Source organism: Oncorhynchus mykiss, chromosome 28, assembly GCF_013265735.2.
Source record: "Oncorhynchus mykiss isolate Arlee chromosome 28, USDA_OmykA_1.1, whole genome shotgun sequence".
Lineage (NCBI taxonomy): Eukaryota > Metazoa > Chordata > Actinopteri > Salmoniformes > Salmonidae > Oncorhynchus > Oncorhynchus mykiss.
The window spans coordinates 1,623,725-1,646,564 of record NC_048592.1 but is presented as its reverse complement, the minus strand read 5'-3'; the positions used below and the strand labels follow the sequence as shown (position 1 = coordinate 1,646,564).

At 44.1% G+C, this 22,840-nt stretch overlaps 1 protein-coding gene and 1 non-coding gene across 4 annotated transcripts in view; both read left to right on the top strand.

Moving 5' to 3' along the window:
• Positions 1-4,353: 4,353 nt before the first annotated feature.
• Positions 4,354-4,427, top strand: trnar-ucu. Its single transcript has one exon. It is a non-coding gene; the product is annotated as a tRNA-Arg (tRNA).
• Positions 4,428-6,116: 1,689 nt separating this feature from the next.
• Positions 6,117-22,840, top strand: part of LOC110509191 (cell adhesion molecule 3) — a 68,959-nt gene continuing 52,235 nt past the window's right edge. The window contains exons 1-2 of one of the 3 annotated variants that reach the window (XM_036966195.1): positions 6,117-6,353; positions 8,801-8,984. In XM_036966195.1, coding sequence (XP_036822090.1) covers positions 8,891-8,984 — 94 coding nt within the window. In that variant the 5' untranslated portion in view covers positions 6,117-6,353; positions 8,801-8,890. The remainder of the gene's footprint in view (positions 6,354-8,800; positions 8,985-22,840) is intronic. The other 2 variants (XM_036966196.1, XM_036966198.1) reach the window with 2 other exon arrangements.

Sequence of the window (22,840 nt, the reverse complement as noted above, 5' to 3'; positions counted from 1 at the left end):
TACTACACAACATACACTTAGTATTACTTTCTTAGCTACAGTATACATATCTCCTTTGCATATTATATAATTTATGCAGCAGCATACAATACATTTTTGGACTCACCTTGTGAAGGTGGCGCGGTGGTCCTTTGGGGGCCAATTTTGTCATCATACTCTGTCATCAAAGTCTGGCATTCTCTGGATTTATGGTGGGAACTCAACAACAACAAAAAACACAGCCACTCCATTGAATAGCAGGCTAATGTTAGTGATTGCTTTGCAATGCTTGCAGGGTAGCCAATTCCTTATAAACCACTCATTGTTTAATTTGTGATTTCCAACTTGTTGTGTAATCTTTATGTCCAATGGCCGATGAGCACCGATACGTTTTATCTATAGTTTCTCTAAATTATTAATCTTCATATGACAAGGATTAAAAAGGATTTGCCAGTAGATTGTCGACTTGATTCATGATGATGAGTGCTAGCTCAGAATTATGTAGTAAGATGTTGACATGATCAGTCCACTCAAAGCTACTGTACATATAACGTGATTTGAAGTAATTTTATCTGCGGCCAATGACCTTGAGCCTTCTTGGAAGGGAACTTGGAATATAACTCTATGGCAGGACCCAAAGGGCTGAAATGTTGGATGTCTACTCTTACTAAGGACTTAAACTTGGCGATGATGTAGTGTCCCCATGAGTGACAGAACACTGAGCCAATCACGGTGCAATGCTCCTATTTTCTGCTTGCTCGCCCCGCCACCACATAAGGCACTGAGCTAAGCTGAAACACCTGCATTTTTGATGGTGACTGGGAATATGCAATCAAACAGGCTAAACGTCAGTACAGAGACAAAGTGGAGTCGCAATTCAACAGCTCAGACACGAGACGTACAGTGCCTTGCGAAAGTATTCGGCCCCCTTGAACTTTGCGACCTTTTGCCACATTTCAGGCTTCAAACATAAAGATATAAAACTGTATTTTTTTGTGAAGAATCAACAACAAGTGGGACACAATCATGAAGTGGAACGACATTTATTGGATATTTCAAACTTTTTTAACAAATCGAAAACTGAAAAATTGGGCGTGCAAAATTATTCAGCCCGCTTAAGTTAATACTTTGTAGCGCCACCTTTTGCTGCGATTACAGCTGTAAGTCGCTTGGGGTATGTCTCTATCAGTTTTGCACATCGAGAGACTGAATTTTTTTCCCATTCCTCCTTGCAAAACAGCTCGAGCTCAGTGAGGTTGGATGGAGAGCATTTGTGAACAGCAGTTTTCAGTTCTTTCCACAGATTCTCGATTGGATTCAGGTCTGGACTTTGACTTGGCCATTCTAACACCTGGATATGTTTATTTTTGAACCATTCCATTGTAGATTTTGCTTTATGTTTTGGATCATTGTCTTGTTGGAAGACAAATCTCCGTCCCAGTCTCAGGTCTTTTGCAGACTCCAGGTTTTCCTCAAGAATGGTCCTGTATTTGGCTCCATCCATCTTCCCATCAATTTTAACCATCTTCCCTGTCCCTGCTGAAGAAAAGCAGGCCCAAACCATGATGCTGCCACCACCATGTTTGACAGTGGGGATGGTGTGTTCAGCTGTGTTGCTTTTACGCCAAACATAACGTTTTGCATTGTTGCCAAAAAGTTCAATTTTGGTTTCATCTGACCAGAGCACCTTCTTCCACATGTTTGGTGTGTCTCCCAGGTGGCTTGTGGCAAACTTTAAACACTTTTTATGGATATCTTTAAGAAATGGCTTTCTTCTTGCCACTCTTCCATAAAGGCCAGATTTGTGCAAAATACGACTGATTGTTGTCCTATGGACAGAGTCTCCCACCTCAGCTGTAGATCTCTGCAGTTCATCCAGAGTGATCATGGGCCTCTTGGCTGCATGTCTGATCAGTCTTCTCCTTGTATGAGCTGAAAGTTTAGAGGGACGGCCAGGTCTTGGTAGATTTGCAGTGGTCTGATACTCCTTCCATTTCAATATTATCGCTTGCACAGTGCTCCTTGGGATGTTTAAAGCTTGGGAAATCTTTTTGTATCCAAATCCGGCTTTAAACTTCTTCACAACAGTATCTCGGACCTGCCTGGTGTGTTCCTTGTTCTTCATGATGCTCTCTGCGCTTTTAACGGACCTCTGAGACTATCACAGTGCAGGTGCATTTATACGGAGACTTGATTACACACAGGTGGATTGTATTTATCATCATTAGTCATTTAGGTCAACATTGGATCATTCAGAGATCCTCACTGAACTTCTGGAGAGAGTTTGCTGCACTGAAAGTAAAGGGGCTGAATAATTTTGCACGCCCAATTTTTCAGTTTTTGATTTGTTAAAAAAGTTTGAAATATCCAATAAATGTCGTTCCACTTCATGATTGTGTCCCACTTGTTGTTTATTCTTCACAAAAAAATACAGTTTTATATCTTTGTTTAAAGCCTGAAATGTGGCAAAAGGTCGCAAAGTTCAAGGGGGCCGAATACTTTCGCAAGGCACTGTATGTAGCATCATATTACCTCCACCTTACCTGACACCCTAGACCCACTTCAGTTTGCATACCGCCCCAATAGATCCACAAACGATGCTATCGCCATCGCACTGCACACTGCCCTATCCCATCTGGACAAGAGGAATAGCTTTGTAAGAATGCTGTTCATTGACTACAGCTCAGCCTTCAACACCATAGTACCCTCCAAGCTCATCATTAAGCCCTGGGCCCTGGGCTTTAACTCTGCCCTGTGCAGCTGGGTCCTGGTCATCCTGACAGGCTGCCCGCAGGTGGTGAAGGTAGGAAACACCACTATGCTGATCCTCAACTCAGGGGCCTCACAAGGGTGCGTGCTCAGGCCCCTCATTTACTCCCTATTTACCCATGAATGCATGGCCACGCATGCTTCCAACTCAATCATCAAGTTTGTAGATGACACAACCGTATTAGGCTTGGTTACCATCAACGACGTGACAGCCTAAAGGGGGGTATGGCTTCTGTCTGGCCACTCTACTATAAAGGCCTAATTGGTGGAGTGCTGCAGAGATAGTTGCCCTTCTGGATGGTCCTCCCATCTCCATAGAGGAACTCTGGAGCTCTGTCAGAGTGACCATTGGGTTCTTGGTCACCTCCCTGATCAAGGTTCTTCTCCCCCGGTTGCTCAGTTTGGCCGGGTGGCCAGCTCTGGGAAGAGTCTTGGTGGTTCCAACCTGATTCCAGTTAAGAATGATGCACGGCCGGGCTCTAAAATACAAATTGGTTCTATATGTGATGCTCAACATGCTGCCTCTCCCATCATTGTATTATTTAACTAGACAAGTCAGTTAAGGACAAATTCTTATTTACAATGAAGGCAGAACAACAGATTTTTATCTTGTCAGCTCAGGGATTCAATCTAGCAACCTTTTAGTTACTGGCCCAACACTCTAACCACTAGGCTACCTGCCGCCTCCTGTTTCTAGGAGCATATACCCACGTGCCATCTCCTCATTGGGTTTTAGGAGCATATAGCTAAAAGGGTGATTGAAAGATGAGGTCCACACTCCTGTCAGTTGTAAAGTTGTTTGACCACCGCCATACATAGTCCAAAGAAGAAAAAGAAGGAAGGAGGAGATGACGAGTAACAACCCAATGTTTATTCATTGACAAATTAGCTAGCAACAGAAAGCTAGCTAGATAAATTGCCATAAATGTTTAATGCTTTTTGACCTGTCCCAAATTAATATAATTGGTTCAGAGTTTGTTTTGATATTTCAACCTGCATGTCCTGACCGCTTCTGGTGGTGTTTAACAAAATCAACTTGCGCGTGCTGGCGCACGGTTTGGTCAGCATTTAAGCATGCAGTGCATGCGCCGTTTAGTGCATGCGCCTTTTAACCAAGTGCATGCGCCGCTTGGTACGGAGTGACTTACCTCGTCAGACACTTTCCCTTGTAAGACTACAGCTCTACGCCCTTTAGATCTCAGAGAGCGCATGGTCTAAAGACATAAGGAAAGAGTAATAGATTAGTAATAGATTATATTCACCAAGAGAAGGGGGAAATCTCCATGATGAGAGCATCATTTTATCGGATGCTTGTATCTGATATTTACAAGTTACATGAATTGTTACAAATGCACTTAATATTGTATTTTTTTCAAATAATTACTCAGCGTAATTATGCATGAAATCAAAGATGTTTGCCTATCCCTCAGATGAAACGCACAGAAACTGATATCGCCATCTTGGCGCTGCATAGTGATGCTGTTAGTGCGACCTCTACCGGTCTGTCGGTGAACAGCAGCCAAGTGGTCCTGATGCTGCGTGATGAGGATGCTGTATACGGTAGGGGGAAATATAAACCCTCTTATCATCATTTGGTGAGACTCAGTCTCTGTGGCGCAATGGAATAGCGCGCTGGACTTCTAATCCAGAGGCTCCGGGTTCGAGTCCCGGCAGAGATGAGTTGTATCAGGAGCCAAGTGGCTTTTTAGCAAACATAAACCTAGCAAATGTGTAGATGTACCTAAAGCATACCTTTTATTTCACTACAATATTGTGTCTATACGAATGTGTATGTTGTCTCTCAATGTGGAGATAATCTAATGGAGATTATGTGGCAAAATAATATATTTTTTCTATAAAACGAAGTATGCCATTTCCAGAACAGATGCGCTTTGGTTTCTCTAAGCCATGCATTTTATTATCAGTTCTCATCGCAGTACCGCGATATCCTTTAGCAGTAGTCGGGTGTGTGTGCGCAGTGCATGCGCCGCTTGGTACGGAGTGACTTACCTCGTCAGACACTTTCCCTTGGAAGACTACAGCTCTAGCTTGACATCTTAACTCAGACACCCATCTGCCTTTCTCTCTATCCCCCCCCCACACACACACTTATCCTTTCTTTCATGTGATCTGAATTCATTCACTCATCTATCCATAAGTCATTCATGAGGAATATAGAATAGTCTGACTGCCAGTATGTGGGAAATGATGATAATAATTGTAATTATAGGCAATAATGAGTGTCACATTATGTAACTACTTTTAATTATATATTAGGCCTAAACCATATAAAAAAAACTCACTGCTCGTGCATGCGTGCACATTTGTTTCAATTACACAAATTAAGTATTCTAGGTATTCACCATCATCACAAATAGATCAAATTACATGTTGATATTGTATGTTGATTATGCAACTGCCGCTCGTATAGGAATGCGCGCAATGACAACTCTTTGCCTCGTGCTTCTGTTTTCAGCACCTGGAGCTGTCCTGCACTCACATGCCCTATCAGTGACTTTTTAGAGACACTATAATTTCAGTCCTCTCCAACAACTAATTAAAACACCGCGTTTGAATTAAACGGATGCATTAAATGCTGCAATGAGTAGGCATATGTGTCTTTATGTGTTGAATTTTAAGAGACATTATATTTGTAAAAACAATCCTGCTGCTACTACAGCTGTCAGTTTGGTGATCCCTTGTGTATCCCCCAGTTTGACATTGATTTCCTCCTGCCTCCTGTTTGTTGCCTATGGTAGTGATTGGGTTTATCGTGCCGCCATCCACCATGTTTTAACCCCATGCCTCCCCACACACACGAACTAATCCGCGTGCAAAACTAATCCTTAATCCCCTCGCGAGTTGAACCGCCCCCCTCCACTGAACACCCACCTGGCGGGCCTGGCGCGTGTTGATTCCACTCAGACAGACCACGCCTCGCGCTGTCAGCCAAAAAGGCCCAAACTCCAGTTCAGAAAGCAGAGCAAAACATGTCAGGTCTAGGCCTAAATCAGTTATCTATGGGGACTATGCCTACTACCACTTCTACCTATAGACTATTATGACTAAATATATAATAATACAAAATCAATTCAGAAAGAACAATTCTAATTTGTCTATAAGAGGCTAAGAACAATACTATGAGATGACTGGGCATACAATCTATATGAATGGCCTATGAAATCTCAGTTTCTCTCTTTCTTTCCAAATATATCTCAATCTGTCTCTTAGCTCTCTCTCTCTCTCTCTCTCTGCGTGTCTCTCCCTCTTCCAGGCAGTATGCGCTGGCTCTGTTATCCGAATGGTACGGGCCAAATCGTATTAAAATCCCCTCCCCCTCCCTCACTCCTCCGCCCCACACGCCACCCCTCCTCCCTCCTGTCTTTCAGACAGACTGTTTTTGCTGCATTGAACGGTAGCCGTGGAGAGAGGGAAAACGCAAGAAAAACAAGTAGCCGAAGAAGGAAGATAAAAAAAAGTCAATATAGACATATCCAGAGAGACCTCAGATCCAGCGCCAGCTATCCTGCATCACAAGGACCACTTCCAGACCAGAACCAACGGCGACAAATAGTGCAGGACCCGGACTCCAGAAGCGTATATCGGTGTGTATGCTGCTATGTCTGTCCCTAGGAATATTATTGTTGTTGGCTGTGTCCGGGCTGTAAGCGAACGGGAGACACCTGTCACTGTTGTAAATACGATGCGTTCTTGTCCTGGAATGTTTCTGCGTGCGCCTCGCTCAGTAGCCTAGGTTACTGGCAGGTGGTGGAGGTAAACCGTTATCTTGACCCGGGAACAAAACGCTAGACGCGTTGTATAATTTAGTGCGAATATGCTTTTTGTTATTGGACTGTAGCTACGTTATGCCCCGCCGTCTCTTCCCTCACGGCTTTTAACACTGGTCGTGTGGCTGCAACAGCGCGCTGTTTGCACTGTTATTTCCACGTTTATAGGCTACTAGGTGTCTCCGATTTCCTCCACACGTAGGCTAATTTCGTTTATTGGGAGAAAGGTGTAGGAAAGGTGGCTCCTACCGGGGCTCCATTCTAGATTCTACGCCGCATCCAGCAGCATTGCAGGTGCCTTGTAGGCTATACCTATCTTTAGGTTGGACTTATCCAATCCTTTGTAGAGGGGCTATTATTAGTGGTGATCCGCAATAATGTTATTATAGCCTACCAATCAGTTCTGTTTTTTTCTTGACACACTCCTTGAATGGTTCCAACAAGAATAAACACCCCCTGCCCTATCCTATCCCCGCCCTATATTCGCCCGCCCGTCCCGCAGGCAACCTCTCTCTCGCCATGGCTCGCGCTGCCGTTGAACCGAACGGTGACAATGAAGGAGCATTTCGAGGGTAGATCCTAGCCTTGCCTCGGCTGCCATGTAAAGCTATGTGCTTGTGAGAGCCCGAGGGTATATATTATAGTGACACAATGTGCGTTACATCTGTGTCATGTGAAGCACAGACAGGGAATTCTCAACGGGCGACCGGTGCAGGCATCTTGCTGTTCACTCCTGCGTTTTGCTTGGCCAATAGGGGGATTTGATTGGTGTTATTTGTAGTTAACAAGAGTTGTTTTGGTCCCAGAAAACATCCCACCTATACATGGCAGTTTGTAGCATTCTCGGGACCAAAGCAAGATTTGTTGTAAAGCTAATTTCCTGCAATTCTACACATTTTGCCATGGGATTGAGAGAAGAAATAGCCCTTTTAAAGCAACATTTTCCCAATTCTACACATTTTGCCATGGGATTGAGAGAAGAAATAGCCGCTTTAAAGCAACATTTCCCAATTCTACACATTTTGCCATGGGATTGAGAGAAGAAATAGCCGCTTTAAAGCAACATTTCCCAATTCTACACATTTTGCCATGGGATTGAGAGAAGAAATAGCCGCTTTAAAGCAACATTTCCCAATTCTACACATTTTGCCATGGGATTGAGAGAAGAAATAGCCGCTTTAAAGCAACATTTCCCAATTCTACACATTTTGCCATGGGATTGAGAGAAGAAATAGCCGCTTTAAAGCAACATTTCCCAATTCTACACATTTTGCCATGGGATTGAGAGAAGAAATAGCCGCTTTAAAGCAACATTTCCCAATTCTACACATTTTGCCATGGGATTGAGAGAAGAAATAGCCGTTTTAAAGCAACATTTTCCCAATTTTACACATTTTGTCATGACTAATGCCATGTTCATATGATATCTGAGTGAGAGTGACTAACAAAATCAATGAGGGCCCCCTGGAGGTTGGGGACCCTGGGCATGTTCCTCATGTGCCCGGTCAGTAATTCAGCCATGATACGTACCTAGCAATCTATAAAATGTTAGCTGACATGGGCTAATTGAGTGACTGTCAGTGACTGACACAACAGAGAAAAACTGCTGATGCACTACCAATTTTCGAAATTGCAGTTTGTGTGCTTTACTATCCTAACTAACAGTAAGTTGAGACACCCACTGACTTCCGAAAAAAATATTGCTTATAATTGGCACTGCACCTTTACATTTAGAGGTGGACTGAATACATTTAGGGGCAGGGGTTCTCAAACTCTTTGAGTCCGGGGAACCCATTTGTAATAACAAATTCATCAGGGACCCCCTCATAATCAGAACAACAACTTAAAAATAGAACAATGTATTGTATTGTATTGCACACTTTAAACTTATTCCACAGAGCCATGGCCAAAAGTTGTTTAAACAGTTCTTAGTAATATTCATTAAAAAAATGAAATGTAAAAAAAATGACACATAAATATTTTGAGATCTGGCCGTGGACCCCGCTTTGAAAACCCCTGATTTAGGGCAATGATAACAGACACTGATTTTCCGCCTTTAGTGATTTACAGTTGCCTTTTATGGCAGTAGGCTATAGACTTGGTCACTGCGTCACCACCCAATACTTTATGACACAGGCAGATTGATAAAACCCATGGAGCAGTTACGTGAGTAGCGATGTCCAAACGTTCATTCAGCACCGGCCAACCAATCAGAAAGCAAGCAATTCATCAATAATGGTCTTGTTTTATCTCCACTGCTGTAGGTAATACTCTGGTAACACTCCGGTGCTCCTCTGCCTACCCTCGTGAGGATTCATCGAGACGAACAAACGGATCTGTGTGTCCAACCGACCATGGCATTCCCTTCTTACCCGGTCCCTGGTCTATGGACTCTGAGCTTATTGACACTACTGGCAGCCTCTGTTCAAAGCAACTTCATCGTTTTTGGTAAGCATCTCTCTCGCCCCTCCTCCCACACTCCCCCCTCTGCCCCTCCACTATCTGACGCTCTATCCTGTTGACGTTTTATTTGTTACCGTGTGATTACAAGGGAGTCACGGAGCCGTTAATAATAAGCTCATGGGGCACGTCCCCCCTCCCCCTGAACTCCAACTGAATTTCTGCTCTTGTTTTTAAAGAATGTGTGTGACTTACATGTGCACAAACAGGCCTGTGCTATGCCTCTCTCGGTGTCACACACATACAGTGCCTTGCGAAAGTATTCGGCCCCCTTGAACTTTGCGACCTTTTGCCACATTTCAGGCTTCAAACATAAAGATATAAAACTGTATTTTTTTGTGAAGAATCAACAACAATTGGGACACAATCATGAAGTGGAACGACATTTATTGGATATTTCAAACTTTTTTAACAACTCAAAAACTGAAAAATTGGGCGTGCAAAATTATTCAGCCCCCTTAAGTTAATACTTTGTAGCGCCACCATTTGCTGCGATTACAGCTATAAGTCACTTGGGGTATGTCTCTATCAGTATTGCACATCGAGAGACTGACATTTTTTCCCATTCCTCTTTGCAAAACAGCTCGAGCTCAGTGAGGTTGGATGGAGAGCATTTGTGAACAGCAGTTTTCAGTTCTTTCCACAGATTCTCGATTGGATTCAGGTCTGGACTTTGACTTGGCCATTCTAACACCTGGATATGTTTATTTTTGAACCATTCCATTGTTGATTTTGCTTTATGTTTTGGATCATTGTCTTGTTGGAAGACAAATCTCCGTCCCAGTCTCAGGTCTTTTGCAGACTCCATCAGGTTTTCTTCCAGAATGGTCCTGTATTTGGCTCCATCCATCTTCCCATCAATTTTAACCATCTTCCCTGTCCCTGCTGAAGAAAAGCAGGCCCAAACCATGATGCTGCCACCACCATGTTTGACAGTGGGGATGGTGTGTTCAGTGTGATGAGCTGTGTTGCTTTTACGCCAAACATAACGTTTTGCATTGTTGCCAAAAAGTTCAATTTTGGTTTCATCTGACCAGAGCACCTTCTTCCACATGTTTGGTGTGTATCCCAGGTGGCCTGTGGCAAACTTTAAACAAAACTTTTTATGGATATCTTTAAGAAATGGCTTTCTTCTTGCCACTCTTCCATAAAGGCCAGATTTGTGCAATATATGACTGATTGTTGTCCTATGGACAGAGTCTCCCACCTCAGCTGTAGATCTCTGCAGTTCATCCAGAGTGATCATGGGCCTCTTGGCTGCATCTCTGATCAGTCTTCTCCTTGTATGAGCTGAAAGTTTAGAGGGACGGCCAGGTCTTGGTAGATTTGCAGTAGTCTGATACTCCTTCCATTTCAATATTATCGCTTGCTTAGTGCTCCTTGGGATGTTTAAAGCTTGGGAAATCTTTTTGTATCCAAATCCGGCTTTAAACTTCTTCACAACAGTATCTCGGACCTGCCTGGTGTGTTCCTTGTTCTTCATGATACTCTCTGCGCTTTTAACGGACCTCTGAGACTATCACAGTGCAGGTGCATTTATACGGAGACTTGATTACACACAGGTGGATTGTATTTATCATCATTAGTCATTTAGGTCAACATTGGATCATTCAGAGATCCTCACTGAACTTGTGGAGAGAGTTTGCTGCACTGAAAGTAAAGGGGCTGAATAATTTTGCACGCCCAATTTTTCAGTTTTTGATTTGTTAAAAAAGTTTGAAATATCCAATAAATGTCGTTCCACTTCATGATTGTGTCCCACTTGTTGTTGATTCTTCACAAAAAAATACAGTTTTATATCTTTATGTTTGAAGCCTGAAATGTGGCAAAAGGTCGCAAAGTTCAAGGGGGCCGAATACTTTCGCAAGGCACTGTATGTGCGCATACATAGGCTACCCCTGCACATTATTATGTGGGGCCAATGTGCTCATGATCATTAGTGACATTGAAAATTGATCATTGGGAGAGCCCTCACTGGATACAGTAGGCCACACACACACACACACACACACACACACACACACACACACACACACACACACACACACACACACACACACACACACACACACACACACACACGTCTATCAATCATCAACTGTCTGTTGATTAGACAGCCTATGATTGGCAGAAAATCACCTTTTTAAGTATTGATTTGTTCTATCAGTAATTGTTGACCGACGAGGGTCAGATACAAGCAAGTAGTAATGTTATAGCCTATATAATAGAGAGTAACTATCCCAGACTCACTATCAGACTCTAAAAAACACGACACTAGACTATATTCTCTCATGCCCATGCTCTTGCAGATGTGCACTCACACGGAACCCCACAAATTTGAACGCATGCGAACACTTGCACTTACTTTAACTATGTCAGCTGTTTTCACTGTCTGTTGAATTATGCATAACTGTATTTTCTGTGCTTCTGCGTATGAAATATGTGTTGAGAGCGGTGTGGAGGGGTTGTCAATGTGAGTCAATGGTCAGTGAGAAGCTGTAACCTACTGCTGGGGGTAGGGATGATAAACAATCTTCTGCTGCTACTGAGATAAGGGGCCAGTCCCAAATGGCACCCTATTCCCTATATAGTACACCGCTCTTGACTAGGCCCCATAGGGAGGCAACTGAGGTCAGTGTTGAGCACATGCTAATGAAATCCTATCATGGCCCGGTAAATAGAAATAATGATTGCAATTATTGAAAATATTCATCAAATTCAAGCATGTATAAGATGAGATAAAGTCCTGATTTCTGAAATTGAGAGGGATAGACCTGATAGTGATTTTGGTTCTTCATGCGGAGCTTATTTTGTCAATCCAACGCCAAGATTGAAATTTGCACCTGCAGTGCAACGAGGACTTCTCACATTCAGAAATATGTCACATTTGATTAGGGTTTGTATTGGTGGAGAATTGACCATGCAAGAACAACCAATGGATTCCCTGGGCTTTTTGGTTGTAGCTTAAAGCTGTTTTACACTATTGTTGATCAACTGGGAGCCATTCAATCTAGGTTATCTGATCAGGTTGTTAAAGGAGCAATCGGCGATTGGTACATACATTTTTGGGACTTAAATTATTGATATACAGCAACACATGGCTTCATGTCGTGTGTCCGACCTAGTGGTAGTCTGCGTTCCACATTGCCCATAGGGCCCTCGTCAAAAGTAGTGCACTATATAGGGGATAGGGTGCCATTTGGAACAGAGTCCTAGATAGATGGATGGAGGGGGGAGATGAAGGGGAGGGGGGGGGTGGTCAAATAATGGTGAAAATGGCCGGTGAATGGGGAGTTCATTTTAAAAGGCACTGAACAGAAGGGTCTACTTAGCGTAAATATGCAATGTTATGTATCAGAAAGGAAAAGCGATTAGCTAGACAGATCCATGCACTGCAGATAAACCATCAGATGCACCAAGCCTGTCTGTCACTACAACACACCTCAAAATCTATACTGTTGCTTTCAACCTTTCAAAGCCTCCATGTTATGGCTGTCTCTTACTTTCTTCTGCCCAGAAACAAAATGCACATGAATGATATGTATTAGCGAAACAATACAGGAGAGAGCGTGCATATTGTGTCAGCGCTCATTTAAACATTTGATGCAGAATGAAGAAACCCCCATATGAGCAGTGTGTCAAAACCAGGGAAAGGACAGCGCTTAATGGTTTGTCTGTGCTGTGGCCCCCATACAGAGAGCTTCTAATTGCACACAATTTGACAAATCCATTTTCCACAGCTAGATGTGCAGTGGAGTAGTTCAGATGGAGTATATCGCTGAAGGATACATATTAGATCACTGTGATTGGGCAAGAATAAGTACCAAATGGCATCCCCTATGTCGTGCAGTACTTTTGACCAGAACCCTATGGGTTTCCTTAAGGGCTCTGGTCAAAAGTAGAGCAAACATATAGGGAATAGGGTGTCATTTGGGTTGCAGCCCCTGTTTCTGTATCGCTAACCCAGTTACCTTAGGCCTGTGTGTTGTGTACACACACACACACACACACACACACACACACACACACACACACACACACACACACACACACACACACACACACACACACACACACACACACACACACGGTGACCGCTAGCCTCTCGTCACTGACGGTGCCCCTTCTCTGCAGAGGCCAAATTACAGATCTCGGGGAATAATGTTTGCATCCCAAATGGCACCCTATTCCTTATGTAGTGCACTACATTTGTCCAGGCCCTTAGAGCCATCTGGGATCAGAGCCCATAGAGCAATATGTAGGGACCAGGGTGCCATTTGGGATGCATCCATTGTGTGGTCTCATAGAGAAGACCACAACACGACGTGGTTAATAGTTTATTTACCTCAGTGCATTCTGTCTCGTGCGGCTCGGCAGTGGACCGCTGGATTGAGTGAGGCAGAGAGAGGCTGCTCTTTCAGCTGTGACCAATAATGAATAAATATTAAAGGACGGCATGCGGGTGTAGACCAATCGTTAATTTGGTTGAGATTTACAGACGGGAGAGAGGGATGGCCTCTGTTCTGTGCCAGCAGTTCACTTTAGTCTGCTCAGGGAATGGGGCTCTGGCAGCATAGAGGCCTCCTGAAAGAACCACTCACACCACCGATTTCCTGTGGGCTGTTTATTGTTGACTGGCTGACTGAATAATGTCCCAAATGGCACCCTATTACCTATATAGTGAACTATTTTTTAACCAGGACAGATATAGGAAATAGGCTGCCATTTGAGACGCAGAACCTGGCTGACAGGCGTCCTGTGTGCTGTTTGTTTTTGACTGACGGACTGGTTGCATCCCAATTGGCAGCATATTCCTTATATAGGGGCCTTTGTCAAAAGTAGTGTACTATAAAGGGAATAGGGTGCTAGATGGGATTGTTACCTCGACAATCATGAGTGGCTCAAGGGAGGATGGGAGGGAGGCTCTAGCCTGTTAACAATGCTGAATGATAAGCACTGACTCATTAACAAGCTGGAGTACAAGAAGCCTGAGGGAATTACTGGCTAGTGACTGTGACATTAATAAAGAGGCCTAAGCTTCTACATCACCCTCTAACTCTCTCTCTACTCTGGATGGCCCCACCCAGGCCACTTGTTTTCAAACCTGGGGCCGTATGTATCAAGCGACTCAGAGTAGGAGTGCTGATCTAGGATCAGTTTTGCCCTTTTAGATCACAATAAATATGGGTACAGTGCCTTGCAAAAGTATTCATCCCCCTTGTCGTTTTTCTTGTTTTGTTGCATTACAACCTGTAATTAAATATATTTTTATTTCGATTTCATGTAATGGACATACACAAAATAGTCCAAATTGGTGAAGTGAAATGAAAAAAATAACTTGTTTAATGTATTCACCCCCTTTGCTATGAAGCCCCTAAATAAGATCTGGTGCAACCAATTACCTTCAGAAGTCACACAGTTAGTTAAATAAAGTCCACTTGTGTGCAATCTAAGTGTCACATGATCTGTCACATGATCTCAGTATATATACACCTGTTCTGAAAGGCCCCAGAGTCTGCAACACCACTAAGCAAGGGGCACCACCAAGCAAGTGGCACCATGAAGACCAATGAGCTCTCCAAACAGGTCAGGGACAAAGTTGTGGAGAAGTACAGATTAGGGTTGGGTTATAAAAAAAATATCTGAAACTTTGAACATCCCACTGAGCACCATTAAATCCATTATTAAAAAATGAAAGAATATGGCACCACAACAAACCTGCCAAGAGAGGCCCCCAACCAAAACTCACAGACCAGGCAAGGAGGGCATTAATCAGAGAGTTAACAAAGAGACCAAAGATAACCCTGAAGGAGTTGCAAAGCTCCACAATGGAGATTGGAGTATCTGTCCATAGGACCACTTTAAGCCATACACTCCACAGAGCTGGGCTTTATGGATGAGTGGCCAGAAAAAAGCCAGAAGCCAGAAGGTACTCTGGTCAGATGAGACTAAAATTGAGCTTTTTGGCCATCAAGGAAAACGCTATGTTTTGAGATTACCATCCCCAAAGTGAAGCATGGTGGTGGCAGCATTAAGTTGAGGGGATGCTTATAGAGACATACCCCAAGAGATTTGCAGCTGTAATTGCTGCAAAAGGTGTCTCGAAGTAAAGTATTGACTTTGGGGGGGATAGTTATGCACGCTGAAGTTTTCATTTTTTTTTGTCTTATTTCTTGTTTGCTTCACAATAAAAAATATTTTGCATCTTCAAAGTGGTAGGCATGTTGTGTAAATCAAATGATACAACCCCCCCAAAAAAACATTTTTTTATTCCACATTGTAAGGCCACAAAATCAGAAAAATGTCAAGGGGGGTGAATACTTTTGCAAGCCCATGTATATAGGCAGGAAAGATCCAAAGTTGTTCTGTGTCCCGATTCTCCACCCGTTTCCCACCTGTTTCCCACCCGTTTCCCACCTTTTTCCCAAGGCACACTATGCGTCATGGATTTTAAAAGTATTGGATTGGCGTAATCATTGGCTAGAGGCAGTTTCCACCATTGTTGAATCCATGACGAGAAGTAGTGTGCAAGTGCACACTTTCAGAGAAGGGTGGAGAAAAGGGATGCAGTCATACTGGAGAGCTGCTGAGAGACAGAAAGGGAGAGATGAATGAGAGAGAGGGAAACAAACAGACAGAGAGGGAGGGAGAGAGTGACGAACAAACAGAGAAAGAGAAAGAGAGGGAGGGAGAGACAAACAAAGAGGAGAGAGGGGACAGAGTGGGAGAGATGAAAAAAGAGAGAGAGAGCTGGATAGCGACAAAGAGAATGAGTGCGGCTGGCTGGGCCAATTTTTGTTTCACCAGCTGATTAACTGACCTGTTCCAGTATTTAATTTTTTTAAACAATGGGTTAACTGCTTTGTTCAGGGGCAGAACAACACATTTTTACCTTGTCAGCTCAGGGATTCAATCTTGCAACCTATCGGTTATTAGTCCAATGCTCGAACCACTAGGCTCCCTGCCGCCCAGTAACAACACCTGTCTGTCTGTCCCCTGATCAAATGGCACCCTCTATCCTATATAGTGCACTACCTTTGGCAAAAGTAGTGCACTATATAGAAAATAGGGTGCCATTTTGGACGCATTCTTTAATTAGCACTGCTCTCTATTTGCACCAGATTCTTAGGCAACAGTGGTCTCCATCACCCTAATTATTACTCCTATCTCATTATCATGATGGTTGATTAATTATATGATGATGATTGATTAAGCTCCACGGAACAAAACGATAATCAACAGACAGACGTATAGATAGTGAATCATTTCGATTGAGCTATAAGCAGTGTTATAATCTCTACGTCTGCATCCCTATTCCCTGTACAGTGCATTCGGAAAGTATTCAGACCCCTTCCCTTTTTCCACATTTCATTACAGCCTTATTCTAAAATGGATTAAATCCAATTTTTTTCCTCATCAATCTACACACAATACCCCATAATGACAAAGCGAAAACTATTTATTTATGTTAGCAAATTTATAAAATAACAAAAACAGAAATATCTTATTCACAAAAGTATTCAGACCCTTTGCTATGAGACTTGAAATTGAGCTCAGGTGCAACCTATTTCCATTGATCATGCTTCAGATATTTATACAACTTTATTGGACTCCATCTATGGTAAATTAAAATGATTGGACATGATTTGGAAAGGCACACAACTGTTAATATAAGGTCCCACAGTTGACAGTGCATGTCAGAGCAAAAACCAAGCCATGAGGTCGAAGGAATTGTCCGTAGAGCACAGAGACAGGATTGTGTCAAGGCACAGATCTGGGGAAGTGTACCAAAAAATGTCTGCAGCATTAAAGGTCCCCAAGAACATAGCGGTCTCCATCATTCTTAAACAGAAGAAGTTTGGAATCACTGAGACTCTTCCTAGAGATGGCAGCCCGGCCAAACTGAGCAATCAAGGGAGAAGGGCCTTGGTCAGGACGGTGACCAAGATCCCGATGGTCACTCTGACAGAACGGGAGAACCTTCCAGAAGGACAACCATCTTTGCAGCACTCCACCAATCAAGCCTTTATGGTAGAGTGGCCAGACGGAAGCCACTACTCAGTAAAAGGCACATGACAACCCACTTGGAGTTTGCCAAAAGGCACCTAAAGGTCTCTCAGACCATGAGAAACAAGATTCTCTGGTCTGATGAAACCAAGATTTAACTATTAGGCCTGAATACCAAGCGTTTGGTCTACAGGAAACCTGGCACCATCCCTACGGTGAAGCATGATGGTGGCAGCAACAGAACAGCAACCCTAAGCACACAGCCAAGACAACGCTTCGGAACAAGTCTCTGAATTTCCTTGAGTGGCCCTGTCAGAGCCCGGACTTGAACCCGATCGATCATTTCTGGAGAGATCTGAAAATAGCTGTGCAGCGATGCTCCCCATCCAACCTGACAGAGCTTGAGAGGATCAGCAGAGAAGAATGGGAGATGGTCTCCAAATACAGGTGTGCCAAGCTTGTATCGTCATACCCAAGAAGACTTGAGACTGTAATCGCTGCCAAATGTGCTTCAACAAAGTACTGACTAAAGGGTCTGAATACTTATGTAAAACCTGTTTTTGCTTTGTCATTATAGGTTATTGTGTGTGGATTGATAAGTAAAAAAAAGAATTGATTCGATTTTAGAATTAGGCTGAAATGCAACAAAATGTAAAAAAAAGTCAAGGGGTCTGAATACTTTCAGAATGCACTGTATAGTGGAGTACTATAGGTCTCAGAGTGCACAATATAGGGAATAGGATGCCATTTGGGATGCAGACAACAATGTGTAGAAGAGAATTTCCATTGAGCGTTAAGCAGATTGTGCATCTCAAATGGCACCCTATTTCTATAATGGCGCTGGAGGGTATGGCTCCTAACCAACTGTGCTATTTTGTTTGTTTTTTCGCATTGTTTGTAACTCATTTCGTACATAATGTTGCTGCTACCGTCACTTATGACCGAAAAGAGCTTCTGGACATCAAAAGAGCGATGACTAGCTCGAACTGGACAAATATTTTTTCTTTAATGAGTCCAACACGAAGGATATACTGCTTTGTCGAGACGAGGCCCAAATCCCTGTCGTCACCGTGAAGAAAATACGGAGAAAAAGGGAGAGGAGGGCGTGGTGCCTTGTAAGAATTTGCCGATGAGTAGGTAAACCACCACTAGCCTCCGTATTATTGGCCAACGTGCAATCATTGAAAAACAAACTGGGCGATCTATGATTAAGGCTATCCTACCAATGGGACATAAAAAAATGTAATATCTTATGTTTCACCGAAACATGGCTGAGCGACAACACAAATAATATAGAGCTGGCTGGCTTCTCCATGCATCGGCAGGACAGAGCAGCTATGTCTGTTAAGACGAGGGGTGGGGGTGTGTGTCTATTTGTCAATAACTGCTGGTGCGCGATGTCTAATATTAAAGAAGTATTGATGTATTGCTCACCTGAGGTAGAATACCTCATGATAAGCTGTAGACCACACTATCTACCAAGAGAGTTCTCATCTATGTTTTTCGTAGCCGTCTATTTACCACCACAAACCAATGCTGGCACTAAGACCGCACTCAACGAGCTGTGTAAGGCCATAAGGAAACAAGAAAATGCACATCCAGAAGTGGCGTTCCTATTGTCCGTGGACTTTAAGGCAGGCAAACTTAAATCGGTTTTACCTCATTTCTACCAGCATGTCACATGTGCAACCAGAGAAAAAAAACTCTAGACCACTTTTACCCCGCACACAGAGATGCATATAAAGCTCTCCCTTGCCGTCCATTTGGAAAATCTGACCATAATTCTATCCTCTTGATTCCTGCTTACAAGCAAAACCCAAAGCAGGAAGTACCAGTGAGTCGCTCAATACGGAAGTGGTCAAATGACGCGGATGCTACGCTACAGGACTGTTTTGTTAACACAGACTAGAATATGTTCCGGGATTCATCCATTGGCATTGAGGAGTATACCACCTCAGTCACCGGCTTCATCAATAAGTGCATCGACGACGTCGTCCACACAGTCACCGTACGTACATTTCCCAACCAGAAGCAATGGATTACAGGCAACATCCGCACAGAGTTAAAGGCTAGAGCTGCCGCTTTCAAGGAGCGGGACACTAATCCAGACTCTTATAAGAAATCCAGGACTAAGATTGAATCCTACTACACCGGCTCTGATGTCGTCAGATGTGGCAGGCCTGAAGTAGATCCTGTTGAGAAAACTATTACGGACTACATAGGGAAACCCAGGCGTGAGCTGCCCAGAGACACAAGCCTACCAGACGAGCTCATTCCTCTTATGCTCGCTTCGAGGCAAGCAACACTGAAGCATGCATGAGAGCACCAGCATTTCTGGATGACTGTGTGATCACGCTCTCCATACCCGATGTGAGCAAGACCTTTAAACAGGTCAACATTCACAAAGCCGCGGGGCCAGACAGATTACCAGGATGTGTACTCAAAGCATGCGTGGACCAACTGGCAAGTGTCTTCACTGACATTTTCAACCTCTCCATGACCGAGTCTGTAAAAACTACATGTTTCTAACAGACCAGCATGTCCCTGTGCCCAAGGAAGCAAAGGTAACCTGCCTAAATGATTACCGCCCCATAGCACTCATGTCGGTAGCCATGAAGTGCTTTGAAAGGCTGGTCATGGCTCACATCAACACCATCATGCCGGAAACCCTAGACCCACTCCAATTCACATACTGCCCCAACAGATCCACAGATGACGCAATCTCAATTAAACTCCACACTGCCCTTTCCCACCTGGACAAAAGGAACACCTATGTGAGAATGCTGTTCATTGACTACAACTCAGCGTTCAACACCATAGTTCCCTCAAAGCTCACCACTAAGCTAAGGACCCTGGGACTAAACACCTCCCTCTGCAACTGGATCCTGGACTTCCTGACGGGCCGCCCCCATGTGGTAAGGGTAGGCAACAACATGTCTGCCACGCTGATCCTCAACTCTGGGGCCCCTCAGGGGTGTGTACTTAGTCCCCTACTGTTCCCCCACGACTGTGTGGCCAAACACGACTCCAACACCATCATTAAGTTTGCTGATGACACAACAGTGGTAAGCCTGATCACTAACAACGATGAGACAGACTATCGGGAGGAGGTCAGAGACCTGGCAGTGTGGTGCCAGGACAACAACCTCTCCCTCAATGTGAGCAAGACAAAGGAGCTGATTATGGACTATAGGAAAAGGAGAGCCGAACAGACCCTCATTAACATCGACAGGCCTGAAGTAGATCCTGTCGAGAGTTTCAAGTTCCTTGGTGTCAAATTAAATCAAATCAAATTGATTTCTATAGCCCTTCTTACATCAGCTGATATCTCAAAGTGCTGTACAGAAACCCAGCCTAAAACCCCAATCAGCAAGCAATGCAGGTGTAGATGCACTGTGGCTAGGAAAAACTCCATAGAAAGGCCAAAACCTAGGAAGAAACCTAGAGAGGAACCAGGCTATGAGGCGTGGTCAGTCCTCTTATGAGGGGTGTCCACATCACCAACAAACTATCATGATCCAAACACACCAAGACAGTTGTGAAGAGGACACGACAGCACCTTTTCCCCTCAGGAGACTGAAAAGATTTGGCATGGGTCCCCAGATCCTCAAAAAGTGATACAGCTGCACCTTCGAGAGCATCACCGCCTGGTATGGCACCTGCTCGGCATCTGACCATAAGGCGGGTAGTGCGTACGGCCCAGTACATCACTGGGGCCAAGCTTCCTGACATCCAGGACCTATATACTAGGCGGTGTCAGAGGAAGGCCCCAAAAATTTTCAAAGACAGTCACCTGTCATAGACTGTTCTCTCTGCTACCGCACGGCAAGCAGTACCGGAGCGCCAAGTCTAGGACCAAAAGACTCCTTAACATCTTCTACCCCCAAGCCATAAGACTGTTGAACAATTAATCAAATGGCCACCCGGACTATTTACATTGATTTCCACCCTTTGTTTTTACACTGCTGCTACTTGCTGTTTATTATGCGTGCATAGTCACTTTACAAATTACCTTGACTAACCTGTACCCCCGCACATTGAGTCGGTACCGGTACCCCCTGTATATAGCCTCGTTATTGTTATGTCATATCTTGTTACTTTTTGATTTCATTGTATTTTCTTACTTTAGTTTATCTAGTAAATAATTTCTTAACTCTATTTCTTGAACTGCATTATTGGTTAAGGGCTTGTAAGTAAGCATTTCACGGTACGGATTACTCTTGTTGTATTCGGCAAATGTGACAAATACAATTTGATTTGATTATACACTGCTCAAAAAAATAAAGGCAACACTAAAATAACACATCCTAGATCTGAATGAATGAAATATTCTTATTAAATACTTTTTTCTTTACATAGTTGAATGTGCTGACAACAAAATCACACAATAATTATCAATGGAAATCAAATTTATCAACCCATGGAGGTCTGGATTTGGAGTCACACTCAAAATTAAAGTGGATAACCACACTACAGGCTGATCCAACTTTGATGTAATGTCCTTAAAACAAGTCAAAATGAGGCTCAGTAGTGTGTGTGGCCTCCATGTGCCTGTATGGCCTCCCTACAACGCCTCGGCATGCTCTTGATGAGGTGGCGGATGGTCTCCTGAGGGATCTCCTCCCAGACCTGGACTAAAGCATCCGCCAACTCCTGGACAGTCTGTGGTGCAACGTGGCGTTGGTGGATGGAGCGAGACATGATGTCCCAGATGTGCTCAATTGGATTCAGGTCTGGGGAACGGGCGGGCCAGTCCATAGCATCAATGCCTTCCTCTTGCAGGAACTGCTGACACACTCCAGCCACATGAGGTCTAGCATTGTCTTGCATTAGGAGCAACCCAGGGCCAACCGCACCAGCATATGGTCTCACAAGGGGTCTGAGGATCTCATCTCGGTACCTAATGGCAGTCAGGCTACCTCTGGAGGGCTGTGCGGCCCCCCAAAGACATGCCACCCCACACCATGACTGACCCACCGCCAAACCGGTCATGCTGGAGGATGGTGCAGGCAGAAGAATGTTCTCCACGGCGTCTCCAGACTGTCACGTCTGTCACATGTGCTCAGTGTGAACCTGGTTTCATCTGTGAAGAGCACAGGGCGCCAGTGGCGAATTTGCCAATCTTGATGTTCTCTGGCAAATGCCAAACGTCCTGCACGGTGTTGGGCTGTAAGCACAACCCCCACCTGTGGACGTCGGGCCCTCATACCACCCTCATGGAGTCTGTTTCTGACCGTTTGAGCAGACACATGCACATTTGTGGCCTGCTGGAGGTCATTTTGCAGGGCTCTGGCAGTGATCCTCCTTGCACAAAGGCGGAGGTAGCGGTCCTGCTGCTGGGTTGTTGCCCTCCTACGGCTTCCTCCACATCTCCTGATGTACTGGCCTGTCTCCTGGTAGCGCCTACATGCTCTGGACACTACGCTGACAGACACAGCAAATCTTCTTGCCACAGCTCGCATTGATGTGCCATCCTGGATGAGTTGCACTACCTGAGCCACTTGTGTGGGTTGTAGACTCCGTCTCATGCTACCACTAGAGTGAAAGCACCGCCAGCATTCAAAAGTGACCAAAACATCAGCCTGGAAGCATATAAACTGAGAAGTGGTCTGTGGTTAGAGAACCACTCCTTTATTGGGGGTGTCTTGCTAATTGCCTATAATTTCCACCTGTTGTCTATTCCATTTGCACAACAGCATGTGAAATGTATTGTCAATCAGTGTTGCTTCCTAAGTGGACAGTTTGATTTCACAGAAGTGTGATTGACTTGGAGTTACATTGTGTTGTTTAACTGTTCCCTTTATTTTTTTGAGCAGTGTATAGTGCCCATAGGGCCC